Source organism: Bufo bufo, chromosome 7 (genome assembly GCF_905171765.1).
Source record: "Bufo bufo chromosome 7, aBufBuf1.1, whole genome shotgun sequence".
NCBI lineage: Eukaryota > Metazoa > Chordata > Amphibia > Anura > Bufonidae > Bufo > Bufo bufo.
In genome coordinates this window covers 171,596,752-171,611,586 of record NC_053395.1, presented here as the reverse complement: position 1 = coordinate 171,611,586, position 14,835 = coordinate 171,596,752, and the positions used below count along the sequence as shown (strand labels likewise).

The 14,835-nt window shown below is 44.7% G+C and overlaps 1 protein-coding gene across 1 annotated transcript in view; it reads left to right on the top strand.

Moving 5' to 3' along the window:
* Window positions 1-7,604, top strand: part of LOC121008549 (lanosterol synthase-like) — a 111,339-nt gene extending 103,735 nt beyond the window's left edge. Inside the window, exons 21-22 of the mRNA XM_040441176.1 lie at window positions 3,813-3,891; window positions 7,379-7,604. Of these exons, the coding sequence (XP_040297110.1) occupies window positions 3,813-3,891; window positions 7,379-7,525 (226 nt within the window). The 3' untranslated portion in view covers window positions 7,526-7,604. The remainder of the gene's footprint in view (window positions 1-3,812; window positions 3,892-7,378) is intronic.
* The last annotated feature ends 7,231 nt before the right edge of the window (window positions 7,605-14,835 follow it).

Sequence of the window (14,835 nt, the reverse complement as noted above, 5' to 3'; positions counted from 1 at the left end):
GCTCTCGTCTGGGAATCCAACTGTCTTTTTCTTCTTCTTTTCATCCCCAGTCGAACGGTCAGACAGGGTGCACTAACCAAAACCTGGAGACCTATTTGAGGTGTTTTGTTGCCGAGAACCAGGATGACTGGCCCTCGTTCTTGGTATAGTAAGGACCAGCACTCGCTTCAGTAATAATTTCAAATAGATTTAATGGTCACATACAAATGATAAGTGACGCGTGCGTTTCGGCTACTGTGAGCCTTTGTCAAAACATGGTCCTCGTTCTTGTCTCTAGCCGAATTTGCCTTGAATAACCATAGACAGGAGTCCACTGATAAGTCGCCATTTTTTGGCGCATATGGTTTTCACCCACAGTTTGGTACTTTTTCTGGGACTGGATCTTCTGGGATGCCAGAAGGAGAGATTCTCTTCCGCCTTGTCATCTATCTGGCGGAAGATCCAAGTTAATTTGGAAAAGATGGGTGAAAGATATAAACAGATGGCTGACAGGAGACGTATGACTGGTCCGGACCTGTGTGTGGGTGATTCGGTGTGGTTGTCCACTAGAAACATTAAGCTGAAGGTACCATCTTGGAAATTGGGTCCAAGATTTATTGGCCCTTACAAAATCTCTGCGATTGTCAACCCGGTGGCGTTTTGTCTGGATCTTCCGCAGACCTGGAAGATCCATAATGTGTTTCACAGGTCTTTATTAAAGAAATATGTGGAACCTGTGGAACCATCCCCATTGCCACCTTCCCCTGCCCTGGTGGATGGCAATTTGGAGTTTGAAATCTCTAAGATTCTCGACTCATGTGTTCTTCGGGGTTCCCTCCAGTACCTGGTGCACTGGAAGGGATACGGTCCCGAGGAAAGAATGTGGGTTCCGGCTGATGATGTCAGTGCTAGCCGCCTGGTGAGGGCCTTTCACAGGGCACACCCGGATAAAGTTGGTCCGGGGTGTCCAGAGGTCACCCCGTAGAAGGGGGGGTACTGTCACGCCTTGCCCTGTGAATGTGCGGAGATCTGTCAGACTGACTGCACATGTCTGACTTCTTGGTTTGTTTTGATTTGGATTTTAGCTGGATCCACCTTTCCTCAGGTGTACTGGGTTTTATTGTTAGTGAGGCTATTTATCCCTCTCCCCCCCCCACCCCACCCCCAGTGGCCTGTGTGGGTTATAGTTCTTTTCCTGGGAGCTCTTGATTTGTGGTGGATTGTCTGCTCCAGCTCTGCTCAAGATAAGTCCTCTCCTTCATTTCCCTTTGTGTGTTTTATCTAGGCCTCTAGGGAGACGCTTGCTCAGGAGACGCTTGTTCAGGTTTAGGCACGAGGGCATGTGCATATCCACCCTAGGGGTATGCACATGAGCACAGCAGCTTAGGGAAAGCTTTTAGGGATCGCTAGGAGGTGAACTTTTCTCCCTAGCTTTTGGGCCTAGTCGTTTATTCAGTCTGTTTTCCTGTGTTTGGTTGTTTCCCTGCTTACCTACCTGTCGTGACGCTTGCTTGCCTTCCCATGATGAGTCTTTGCTATTCTTTCTCTCAGTATTCAGCCTCCAGTGCTTTATTGTTTCCTCTCTATCCTGGCCTTTATATGGTGTTTGCCACAAACAGGCCATGTTTTTGGTCTGAGACAATTTAGAGTTTTTTTTCTAGCTGGGTCCTCCTACACGTCGGGTTCCTTTGCTTCCAGGCATTATGGAATCGCCTTCCTTTTGGCGAGGGGTGGTCCACAGGGTCTTCCTTTAGTTTGTCTCCAGGAAGTTTTTTTTCCTTAGTTCAGGACTGCTCCTGTCCTTTTCCCAGGCATTTTCTCTATTGCCAGGTTCCCTCATAGTCTAATTTTTCTTGTTGGGTCTGTCCTCTTATAGATCCTTCTACTGGAGCATCCTTTTATATGCAGAGCGCTAGGCCATTACCAACAGACGCCATCTGGTTGTGCTGCTCTCCTGTTTCTTCAGGGGGAGCCCTGGTTCTTCCAGATCCTTCCTGTCTAGTGCGCACTTGTTCAACTCTCGGTTCTTGTGCAGGACATCTAGCCTTTATTTTTCCCACCTTGGGTGGAGCTGGGTGTTTCCCTTTGTTCCTTTCTTGCATATAGCCTTTTTTCCCAGGCACTTGTCCTTGGGATCCTGGCGGTCTCCCACAATTTTCTTTCTTTGCACTCTTCCTGGTCCTGGAGCCTCTCGGCTCACTTCCATAGTTTCCTATCTACCATTTCATGCTATGGCCTCTCCTGGTCCTGTTGGGTCGCATGGTTCTCCTGCACCTGTGCGCCCAACTTTTTGCATGAGATTTCCTTCCCACCCTCGGGGACTGCTTTTGGACGTCCCATGGTGCTGTGTCCCCCAATGACATTAACGAGAAAATTGGACTTCAATTCATTGGGGGACACAGATCCCACCCTTTGTTTTCATTTCTCTTTCTGTCACCGGGCTGCTGTTCTTCTTTCCTTCCCCTGTCCACGACATGTTGGTTCTTTGCTTTTGTTTCTCTCTCCTACTGCTATTGGTACAAACTGATTAGCCTAGTGTCTTTGGAAAGGCTATAGCCCACATGGGCGGAGCCAACCTTTTTCATATCTAGTGTCGCCTCCTAGTGATAGCTGGGCATCTACCAATGGTGCTGTGTCCCCCAATGAATTAAACGAGAAACGGATTTTACGGTAAGTATAAAAATAAAAAAAAATTGGCCATCGTATCACTTGTATTTTACATTTTGTAGCAGATTTCTTGCACACAGTAAGTAGAGGAAAATCTTCTTCCTAACTTTCTTTTACTCACTCAGAAGTAGTGTAATGGTCACGTACACACACACACAGGGGGGAGGGAAGTGACCACTGTGCTCCACCCTCACCCCTGGCCCTGCCTACTTGCCTCGCGAGTCCTAATGACAGGGGACAACTGGACGGCAATCCCTAGCTTGGAATAAGTGCAGGGATGACAGACAGACAAACAGAACGTGAACGGACCGAGTCAATACCAGGAAATCTACAAAGTACAAATAGAGCAAGCAGAGAATAGTCAGGAGAAGCCGGGGTCATAAATACCAGGAGAGTCGTGAAGTACCAAAGGAGTCAGCAGAGGATCGTCAGGAGTTCAGCAGGGGGTCAGTACGCCAGGAAAGACAAAATCGCAGGTGGAACCTAAATTAACAGGCAACCTGTGGCCAGCAGGCTGCCTGTATTGATAGTGGGGAGTGAGGGTCATGTGACGTGGCCAGTGTCACATGACCGACAGACCAACCAGTTGAGCACCGAGTGATCAGCTCGGCGCTCGAGGCAGACTTAGGAGCAGGGAGCCACCCAGCTAGTAACGCCGCCCTGGGATTGAGGTCAAACACAGATCCTCATTCCCAAAGCTAAGCAACAGGTCTGCGGGTAATGGGGGACCGAATGCACCTTCGGAACCCTGTTACAAGTAGCCTTTGGATCATGGAGGACATCACAAAGGTACTGACCAGCATGGATGTGAATTTAGCACTCTGGCTGAGACCGAAACAGTCTATGCAGTCTGTCTTATTGTGCCGGTCTCTCAGTTTCTGCACTCTCCTTCCCCTCTCCATAGACATTTATTGACATGTGTACTCTGATACTTTAGTGACCTGCTCTGTCCTGGACGGTTTCAAAAGAATTCTGTAAGAGAAAAGCATTTACCAACAGTGATGGGTAGGAAGGGGTAAACTGCTTATAACAGGAGAACTAGACATTTCTCTCTGATAAGATGGATTACAAAGTTTCTTATGGTCGTTTATACTTTTGATTTACACAAAGCTGTTTGAAAAGTTAGTAACTATTTAAGCATTGTTGCGCTTACAAATCTTTTGCAGGTTTCCCAATGTTACGGTTTTGGAGAGAGGAGTCAAACTGCTACTAGAGAAGCAACATAGCAATGGAGACTGGCCTCAGGTATATCATTAGATAATAAAACACATGAATCTGTAGTGTATTTAACAACCGTAAACTACCTTCATTTTTAATAAAAATTTACTAAAGAAATGCTTTTGCGCTATATATTATTGTATCACACACCAGTCAGGTAGCCTTTGGAGTATCATTTTTTGGAATTAAAAGTCCCAACATACCTTTTACTAAAATCAAATAGAGGAATTAGAGAAAGGTGTAAGTTGCATATAGTAAATGTGGTAGCTGACTAATGTATGCAGATCCTTACTAAAAAGCCAAAGCTCATTAAAGAATAATGATAAATGTATAGCTTTATGTGTAATGTATTTCATTGCCATAAAAAATACATAGTCACTTTATATACCTTATCTCCTATCAGGTGAACTCTATTGTTAAATATACATAAGCAACCAAGAAATAGTCCTTCAGAACAGGAGCCTCTCTCCGCTCTGCCTAATTAAGGTGTTTTCAAGTGGGGGGGGAAGGGGTGCTAGGGCTACTTCTATGACCACAATATATCCTAACTTAGGACTCATGCAGCTGTATGCTGTCCACAAAAAAATGCGGATCCGTTTTTTTGTGGACAGTTTAGCATGTCTGCAAAAAAAAGAATTGCATTCCGTATTTTTGCGGACCCATAGACTTCAATGGGGCCATGTCGTGATTTTCACTGACAAATATAGGACATGTTTCAGTTGTTTTGCGGAGCTGTGGAATGGAAGAAAAGGGCCCTATAGAAGTGAATGGGTCAGTGTCTAATCCGCAAAAAAAATCCGCATTTTTGCGGACAGCATACGGCCTTCTGAATGAGCCCTTAGACTACTTTCACACCTGCATTTTGGTTTCAGGTTTTTGGATCCAGCAGAGGATCTCAAAACCTGACCAACACAGTTCCGTTTTCATTACACTTCAGGATGCATCCATTCCGTTAGGATGCGGTTGTGTGAAATCGAAATGGAACATCCATCACTAAAGAAATTGAAAGTCAATGGGTGATGGACCAGTTTTTTTAGGATCCTAAAAAATCGGATCCGTCACCATTGATTTACATTGTTTTTAGTGACAGATCCGGTTTGTTCCTTTTCGATGACTGGACACAAAACGGAATGCTGAGGGAACGGAAGGCATCATGATGCATCCTGAACTCATCTCTTTCCATTCAGAATGCATTGGGACAACTGAACTGCTTTGGCTCGGTTTTGAGATGCCAAGATGAGGATGCCAAAACGCGTATGTGAAAGTAGCCTTAGAATGAAAAAAAGGGTTGTCATGATGGGCCAACCCCTTTAAAGTCCACCCATTTTCACATATATTTAGGTTTAGGAGTTATACACATACAGTTGCAAGAAAAAGTATGTGAACCCTTTGGAATGATATGGATTTCTGCACAAATTGGTCATAAAATGTGATCTGATCTTCATCTAAGTCACAACAATAGACAATCACAGTCTGCTTAAACTAATAACACACAAAGAATTAAATGTTACTATGTTTTTTTGAACACACCATGTAAACATTCACAGTGCAGGTGGAAAAAGTATGTGAACCCTTGAATTTAATAACTGGTTGAACCTCCTTTGGCAGCAATAACTTCAACCAAACGTTCCTGTAGTTGCAGATCAGACGTGTACAACGGTCAGGAGTAATTCTTGACAATTCCTCTTTACAGAACAGTTTCAGTTCAGCAATATTCTTGGGATGTCTGGTGTTAATCGCTTTCTTGAGGTCATGCCACAGCATCTCAATCGGGGTGAGGTCAGGACTCTGACTGGGCCTCTCCAGAAGGCGTATTTTCTTCTGCTTAAGCCATTCTGTTGTTGATTTACTTCTATGCTCTAGGTCGTTGTCCTGTTGCAACACCCATCTTCTGTTGAGCTTCAGCTGGTGGACAGATGGCCTTAAGTTCTCCTGCAAAATGTCATGATAAATTTGGGAATTCATTTTTCCCTCGATTATAGCAATCCGTCCAGGCCCTGATGCAGCAAAGCAGCCCCAAACCATGATGCCCCCAACCACCATACTTCACAGTTGGGATGAGGTTTTGATGTTGGTGTGTTGTGACTCTTTTTCTCCACACATAGTGTTGTGTGTTTCTTCCAAATAACTCAACTTTGGTTTCATCTGTCCACAGAATATTTTGCCAGTACTGCTGAGGAACATCCAGGGGCTCTTGTGCAAACTGTAAATGTGCAGCAATGTTTTTTTGGGACAGCAGTGGCTTCCTCTGTGGTATCCTCCCATGAAATCCATTCTTGTTTAGTGTTTTACGTATCGTAGATTCGCTAACAGGGATGTTAGCATATGCCAGAGACTTTTGTAAGTCTTTAGCTGACACTCTAGGATTCTTCTTCACCTCATTGAGCAGTCTGCGCTGTGCTCTTGCAGTCATCTTTACAGGATGGCCACTCCTAGGGAGAGTAGCAGCAGTGAAGAACTTTCTCCATTTATAGACAATTCTCTTACCGTGGACTGATAAACAGCAAGGCTTTTGAAGATACTTTTATAACCCTTTCCAGCTTTATGCAAGTCAACAATTCTTAATCGCAGGTCTTCTGAGAGCACTTTTGTGCGAGGCATCATTCACATCAGGCAACGCTTCTTGTGAAAGCAAACCCAGAACTGGTGTGTGTTTTTTATAGGGCAGGGCAGCTGTAACCAACACCTACAATCTTATCTCATTGATTGGACTCCAGTTGGCTGACACCTCACTCCAATTAGCTCTTGGAGATGTCATTAGTCTAGGGGTTCACATACTTTTCCCACCTGCACTGTTAATGTTTACATGGTGTGTTCAATAAAAACATGGTAACATTTAATTATTTGTGTGTTATTAGTTTAAGCAGACTGTGATTGTCTATTGTTGTGACTTAGATGAAGATCAGATAACATTTTATGACCAATTTGTGCAGAAATCCACATCATTCCAAAGGGTTCACATACTTTTTCTTGCAACTGTACATGACCAACATTTGTAGACAGTCCACACATATATACCAATTTATATTTGCTAGCTCATTCAAGCAGTTTGCTAAATTGTATAATTCTGTAATAATTTCCCATTTATAACGTATAACATCCATTTACATTATTAGAAAAATGGGCTCCAGCCCACACTATCACTTTTAAAGGGGTTGCACCAAAATCAAAACTTATCCCCTATCCACAAGGTAAGGGTAAGCACCTGATCAGTGGGGGTCTGACCACTCTATTTATTCTCTATGGGACTGACGGAGCTAGCCATGTACAGCGCTCAGGTATCTCTGGCAGTCCCATGGAGAATAAATAAAGGGCCCTGTGCAAGATCAATCGCAGCACCATTCCTTTGCAGGAATCTGGATCATGGTTCTCGTGATCAGTGGGGACCCCAGTAGTAGGACCCCCAGTGATCAGATGTATCTTGTGAATAAGCTTTGATCTTGGTACAAACCCTTTACCCACCCTCTTTATGTGCAAAAACCTGTTAAAACCATATGTTATCTTTGCCTTGCAGGGAAATATATCAGGTGTCTTTAACAAGACCTGTGCCATCAGCTACACTGCATATCGAAATGTATTTCCAATATGGACACTTGGACGTTTTTCCCATCTTTACCCAGAGAATCCACTAACTGGAGTTCACAAGAGCAGGCATGGCTGAGGCAGATAACAGATCTGGACAGCCACCGTATACAGAAATCTCATATCTGCTACCCTGTGCATTTTATTTTATTAATTAACATTTTAACCACTTAAGGACCACAGGTTTATACCCCCCTAGTGACCAGGCCCTTTTTTACAAATCTGCACTAAACAACTTTAACGGTTTATTGCTCGGTCATGCAACTTGGCATCCAAATGAATTTTACCTCCTTTTCTTCTCACAAATACAGCTTTCTTTTGGTGGGATTTAATTGCTGCTAAGATTTTTCGTTTTTCCGATATTAATCAAAATAGGCCACAATTTTCTCAAAAAAAGTGTATTTTTAACTTTCTCTGGTTAAATTGTTCAAATATAAATACATTTCTATACAAGTTTGTGTCAGAATTTATTGTGCTACATGTCTTTGATAAAAAAAAAAATCCAATAAGAGGTTTGCGCAAAAAGTATAGCATTTACAAACTATGGTACAAAAATGTGAATTTCCGCATTTTGAAGTAGCTCTGACTTTCTGAGCACCTGTAATGTTTCTTGAGGTGCTAGAATGCCAGGATAGTATAAATACCCCCAAAATGACCCCATTTTAGAAAGAAGACACCCCAAAGTATTCGCGGAGGGGCATGGTGAGTTCATGTATGATTTAATATTTTTTCACAAGTTAGCAGAAAATTACACTTTCTGAGAAAAAAATAAAATAATAAAGTTTCCATTTCTGCTAACTTCTGGCAAAAAAATAAAAAATCTCCCACGGACTCAATATGCCCCTCAGTGAATACCTTGGGGTGTCTACTTTCCGAAATGGGGTCATTTGTGGGGTGTGTTTACTGTTCTGGCATTTTGGGCGGGGCTAAATTGTGAGCAACCCTGTAAAGCCTAAAGGTACTCGTTGGACTTTCGGCCCCTTTACGCACCTAGGCTGCAAAAAAGTGTCACACATGTGGTATCGCCGTACTCAGAAGTAGGGCAATGTGTTTTGGGGTGTATTTTTACATATACCCATGCTGGGTGAGAGAAATATATCTCTAAGGCCTCATGCACACAACAGTATTTTTTCACGGTCCGCAAAACGGGGTTCCGTTGTTCCGTGATCCGTTTCCGTGTGTCTTACTTGATTTTTGGAGGATCACCAGACATGAAGGAAAGTAAAAAAAAGTCGTTTTGGTGTCCGCCTGGCCGTGCGGAGCCAAACGGATCCGTCCTGACTTACAATGCAAGTCAATGGGGACGGATCCGTTTGACGTTGACATAATATGGTGCAATTGCAAACGGATCCGTCCCCCATTGACTTTCAATGTAAAGTCAGGAGTCCCTATTATACCATCGGATCGGAGTTTTCTCCAATCCGATGGTATATTTTAACTTGAAGCGTCCCCATCACCATGGGAACGCCTCTATGTTAGAATATACCATCGGATTTGAGTTAGATCGTGAAAACTCTGATCCGACAGTATATTCTAACACAGAGGCGTTCCCATAGTGATGGGGACGCTTCAAGTTAGAATATACTAAGAACTGTGTACATGACTGCCCCCTGCTGCCTGGCAGCACCCGATCTCTTACAGGGGGGTGTGATCCGCACAATTAACCCCTCAGGTGCCGCACCTGAGGGGTTAATTGTGCGTATCATAGCCCCCTGTAAGAGATCAGGTGCTGCCAGGCAGCAGGGGCCAGACCCCCCTCCCTCCCCAGTTTTAAATTCATTGGTGGCCAGTGCAGCCCCCCCTCCCTCCCCAGTATTAAATTCATTGGTGGCCAGTGCGGCCTCCCCTCCCTCCCTCCCCTGTATTAAATTCATTGGTGGCCAGTGCGGCCCCCCCCCCCTCCCTCCCCAGTATTAAATTCATTGGTGGCCAGTGCGGCCTCCCCTGCCTCCCTCCCCAGTATTAAATTCATTGGTGGCCAGTGCGGCCTACCCTCCCTCCCCTGTATTAAATTCATTGGTGGCCAGTGCGGCCCCCCCTCCCTCCCCTGTATTAAATTCATTGGTGGCCAGTGCGGCCTCCCCTCTCCCCCCCCCTAATTAAAATCCCCCCCCCCCCCATCATTGGTGGCAGCGGAGAGTTCTGATCGGAGTCCCAGTTTAATCGCTGGGGCTCCGATCGGTTACCATGGAAACCAGGACGCTACTGCAGTCCTGGCTGCCATGGTTACTTAGCAATTTTAGAAGCATTATACTTACCGTGTTTCCCCGAAAATAAGACATCCCCTGAAAATAAGACCTACTTCTAGTTTTGCCTCTCGCTGTAATATAAGGCATCCCCCCGAAAATAAGACCTCCCCGATAATAAAGCCACACCAGAATATAAGGCCCCCGAAGCTACGGTACCGTAAGGCGTCTGACTCCTACGGGCGCCGCCACGCAGCTCACTGATTGGCCACAGCACAGGCGGTGTGAGGTCTCTTTAAATCAGAGAGCCCATGCCACCGCCAGGACAAGCTGCCGCCTTCTTCCACCCGCTGCTCGCTCTGCCCTGACGGAGTCTGGCTGACTCACAACTTGGCTGGCACGGACACACAGGGGTAACAGGTAGGGGGGGGGAATATCTGATGGAAGGTGGGGATGTCTGCTGAAGGTGGGCGGGGGAGACTAAATACGGTAGTCCACTGGCACAGGGGAGGGGGATCATTTAAAATGACACAGTGAGATCAGGGTGGGGAGGGGGATCATTTAAAATGACACAGGGAGATCAGAGGGGGGAAACAAAATGACACAGGAGGATCAGAAGGGGGTACTAAAATGGTACGGTAATCCCCCCCTCTGATTCTCCTGTGCCATTTTAATTACCCCTTCTGATCCCCCTGTTCCATTTTAAGTAATCCCCCTCCCCACCCTGATATCCCTGTGCCATTTTAGGTGATCCCCCTCCCCACCCCGATATCCCTGTGCCATTTTAAGTGATCCCCCTCCCCACCCTGATACCCCTGTGCCATTCTTCTTCATGGAAAAATAAGACATCCCTGAAAATAAGACCTAGCGAATCTTTGGGAGCAAAAATTAATATAAGACACTGTCTTATTTTCGGGGAAACAGGGTACCTGCGCTGTCTGTGACCGGCCAGGTGCTCTTCCTACTGGTAAGTGACAGGTCTGTGCTATAAGCAATGCGCTGCACAGACCTGTCACTTACCAGTAGGAGCAGCGCCCGGCCGGTCAGACAGCGCAGGTAAGTATAATGCTTCTAAGTAACCATGGCAGCCAGGACTGCAGTAGCGTAACTGATCTGGGACTCTGATCGGAACTCTCCGCTACCACCAATGATGGGGGGGGGGAACCACCAATGAATTTAATACAGGGGAGGGAGGGAGGGAGGGGGGGCCGCACTGGCCACCAATGAATTTAATACTGGGGAGGGGGGGAGGGGGGACCGCACTGGCCACCAATCAATTTAATACTGGGGAGGGAGGGAGGGGGGTCTGCCCCCTGCTGCCTGGCAGCACCCGATCTATTACAGGGGGCTATGATACGCACAATTAACCCCTCAGATGCGGCAGCAGGGGGCAGTTATGTACACAGTTCTTAGTATATTCTAACTTGAAGCGTCCCCATCACCATGGGAACGCCTCTGTTAGAATATACTGTCGGATCTGAGTTTTCACGATGTGAAAACTCAGATCTGAAAAAGCTGTTATGCAGACGGATCTGCGGATCCGTCTGTGCGAAAGTAGCCTACGGATCACGGACGCGGATGACAATCTTGTGTGCATCCGTGTTTTTTCACGGACCCATTGACTTGAATGGGTCCGCGAACCGTTGTCCATCAAAAAAAAGGACAGGTCATATTTTTTGGACGGATAGGAAACACGGATCACGGACGCGGATGAACAACGGTGCATTTTCTGAGTTTTCAACGGACCCATTGAAAGTCAATGGGTCCGCAGAAAATCACAGAAAACGGAACAACGGACACGGATGCACACAACGGTCGTGTGCATGAGGCCTAAATTGACAACTTTGTATAAAAAAAATTCAAAAGTTGTCATTTACAGAGTTATTTCTCACACACAGTATGGGTATATGTAAAAATACACCCCAAAACACATTGCCCTACTTCTCCTGAGTACGGCGATACCACATGTGTGACACTTTTTTGCAGCCTAGGTGCGCAAAGGGGCCCAAATTCCAATGAGTACTGTTAGGATTTCACAGGGCATTTTTTACACATTTGGATTCCAAACTACTTCTCACGCTTTAGGGCCCCTAAAATGCCAGGGCAGTATAAATACCCCATTTTGGAAAAAAGACACCCCAAGGTATTCCGTGAGGGGCATGGCGAGTTCATAGAAGGTTTTTTGTAGAGCCTAAGGTCACCCTAATGTACTGATATAGATCTGATTGCGATCAGTCTTGATCACTTACAGATACTATATAGTACTAGTGCTGATTAGCGACAGCGATGACGCTAATCAGCGACTAATCAGTGACTGCAGTGCGGTGGGCTGGGCGCTAACTACCTAACAAGTAGCTAACTAACTGGCGGTGATAAGGGACCCTTAGGTCCCATTCACACGTCCGCAATTCTGTTCCGCATTTTGCGGAACGGAATTGCGGACCCATTCATTTCTATGGGGACAGACTTTGTCCCGCTCGGATCCGGAATTGCGGATCTGCACTTCCGGGTCCGCACTTCTGTTCCGCAAAAATATAGAACATGTCCTATTCTTGTCCGCAATTGCGGACAAGAAAAGGCATTTTCTATATAGTTCTGGCACATTGCCGGTGTCAGTGTTTTGCGGATCCGTGGATCCGCAAAACACATACGGACGTCTGAATGGAGCCTTACAGGGGGGTGATCAATGACAGGGGGGTGATCAGGGAGTCTATATGGGGTGATCAGGGGTTAATAAGGGGTTAATAAGTGACAGGGGGGGTGTAGTGTAGTGTGGTGCTTGGTGCTACTTACAGAGCTGCCTGTGTCCTCTGGTAGTCGATCCAAGCAAAAGGGACCACCAGAGGACCAGGTAGCAGGTATACCAGACGCTGTTAACAAAACAGCGTCTAATATACCTTTCTGGTGTTAAAAAAATCGCATCTACAGCCTGCCAGCGAATGATCACCGAAGGCAGGCTGTAGATCAACTTGTTTACCTTGCACTCACAGGAGCGCGCGTTCACAGGAAATCTCGGGTCTCACGAGATGATGGCTTTCGGCGTTAGTGTGACGGCAAGCGGTTAATTTAGCATTTTTGCCTTTTTCTTTTCTCTGATCTTAATTTACTGCAGTGTCTATTTTACTTTTGGACATTTCTAGTAATAGTAATTTATATTAAAAGGGATCACCTTTCCACAGGGCAGGTGATAAATGTAGGAGAACAAGCGGTCGTGCGTATGTCAGTCCACTGCGTCATGAAATTCTGTGGCACTGACAAAGTGATGTCTGCGTCAGTCCCATAGAAGAGGATCGAGCAGTGGACTGACATGCACACTACCACTCCATTTAAGTAGGGAACTCAGGATCCCTGGGGGTCCCAGTGGTTGGAACCCCAGTAATCATACATTTATCATCTAATTTGTGCGTAGGTGATAAATTCTGTAAATCCTATAAATTCTGACTCCTTGGATCTGTTTCATGTAAACTATGAGGGGAGATTTATCAAAACTGGTGTAAAGTAAAACTGGCTTAGTTACCCATAGCAACCAATCATAGTCCACCTTTCATTTTTCAGAGCTCCTTTGGAAAATGAAAGGTGGAATCTGATTGGTTGCTATGGGCAACTAAGCCAGTTTTCCTTTACACCAATTTTGATAAATCTCCCCCCATGACTTGAGAACTGACCAATAGAGATGATATATTGTAATTGTTTTAAACCAGAAACAGTGTATGATACATATGAATGTGATGACTTTACATCACCTCTCTCGTCATGTTTTATACTGATTACATGTGTTACACACAGTGTACATTACAAGCTGGTCCCGCCTAACACTTAGGAGTAGCTTTATTAATAATGATACAGTAATTGTTGTCACACTACAGACGTATTAACTTGAGCAATGTCTGGAGCCCATTTATTTTTAACTGACACACATCTCATGATTAATGTCCGTATTACTAACGAATGTTCTGAAACTGGGACTTTTTCTTAAAGGGAATATACAGTCAGAATGATCTTCGGACATAACAGCGATATACAGTAGAAGATCCCTTTTTTGAAGTTGCGATTTTAGACCGCCACTACTTTCAATACTAAAGGGATCTATAGAGCACTTTTACGCTGCATTTAAGGTACTTGTTTAAGGTAAAAGTCAGGAAATTTGCACGACTTAGGCCTCATGCACTCGACCGTATTTTGTTTCCGTGTCCGTTCCGTTTTTTTTGCGCATAGGATGCGGACCCATTCATTTCAATGGGTCCGCAAAAAACGTGGACAGCACACTGTGTGCTGTCCGCATCAGTATGTCCGTTCCGTTGCTCCGCAAAAAAAATAGTGCATGTCCTATTTTTTTCTAGTTTGCGGACAAGGATAGGCATTATTACAATGGATCCGCAAAAAAAACAGATGCCATACAGAAAGTCATCCGTTTTTTTTTTACGGATCCGCAATTTTCGGACCGCAAAACACATACGGTCGTGTGCATGTAGCCTTATACATCCAACTGCTGTCTGCAAGGTGCGCAAGTATATGCCATGCAGTTGCATATGTCTCCCCACAGACCACAATTCAAAAAACAAAATTGCAATGCCTAACTGTATAGCAAAGTACAGCAGAGTCTCCTTCTCTGTGTAGCTAAACAAGTTGTACACCAGCCCAGCATATAACAAAAAAACAGGAGGACATTTAGAAAAAAGTTATACACCATGCTTTGGCGTATATCTGTCGCAGATTGCGATGCAAAGGTTATTTGCGCTGCAATCTGCGACTTTTTCCCCTTTTCCACTGCTGTGGATACACGATACATAGTTGATAAAGGTTTATTTACATTTCAAACAAGTTCTGAACTTGGAATCAAACCCTTTCTCATTTAAAAGACGGCATTCCAAAGGGTCTGCAGGTGCAAACCTTCTCAGATTATTTTTTTTGAGAGTTGAAACCACAACTGATAGAAAATAGTAATTGAGTCAATAATTGAATGTAGTTAGTAACACAGTAACATTTAACTTACTAATATCTTTTATATGATCTGTGAAAATTGTATTGACCATGATCCATCTTCAGAAAAGGACAGGATGTCCTGTGACGGATTCACAGACTTCAGAAATGCAATTGCTTTGTTTGTATTTTTTTTTCTTTAATTTTGTTGCAATTTAAAAAATAGTATAAATCTCTGCTTTTTACAGTTTATTACAATATGTCATGCAAATAAAACAACTAG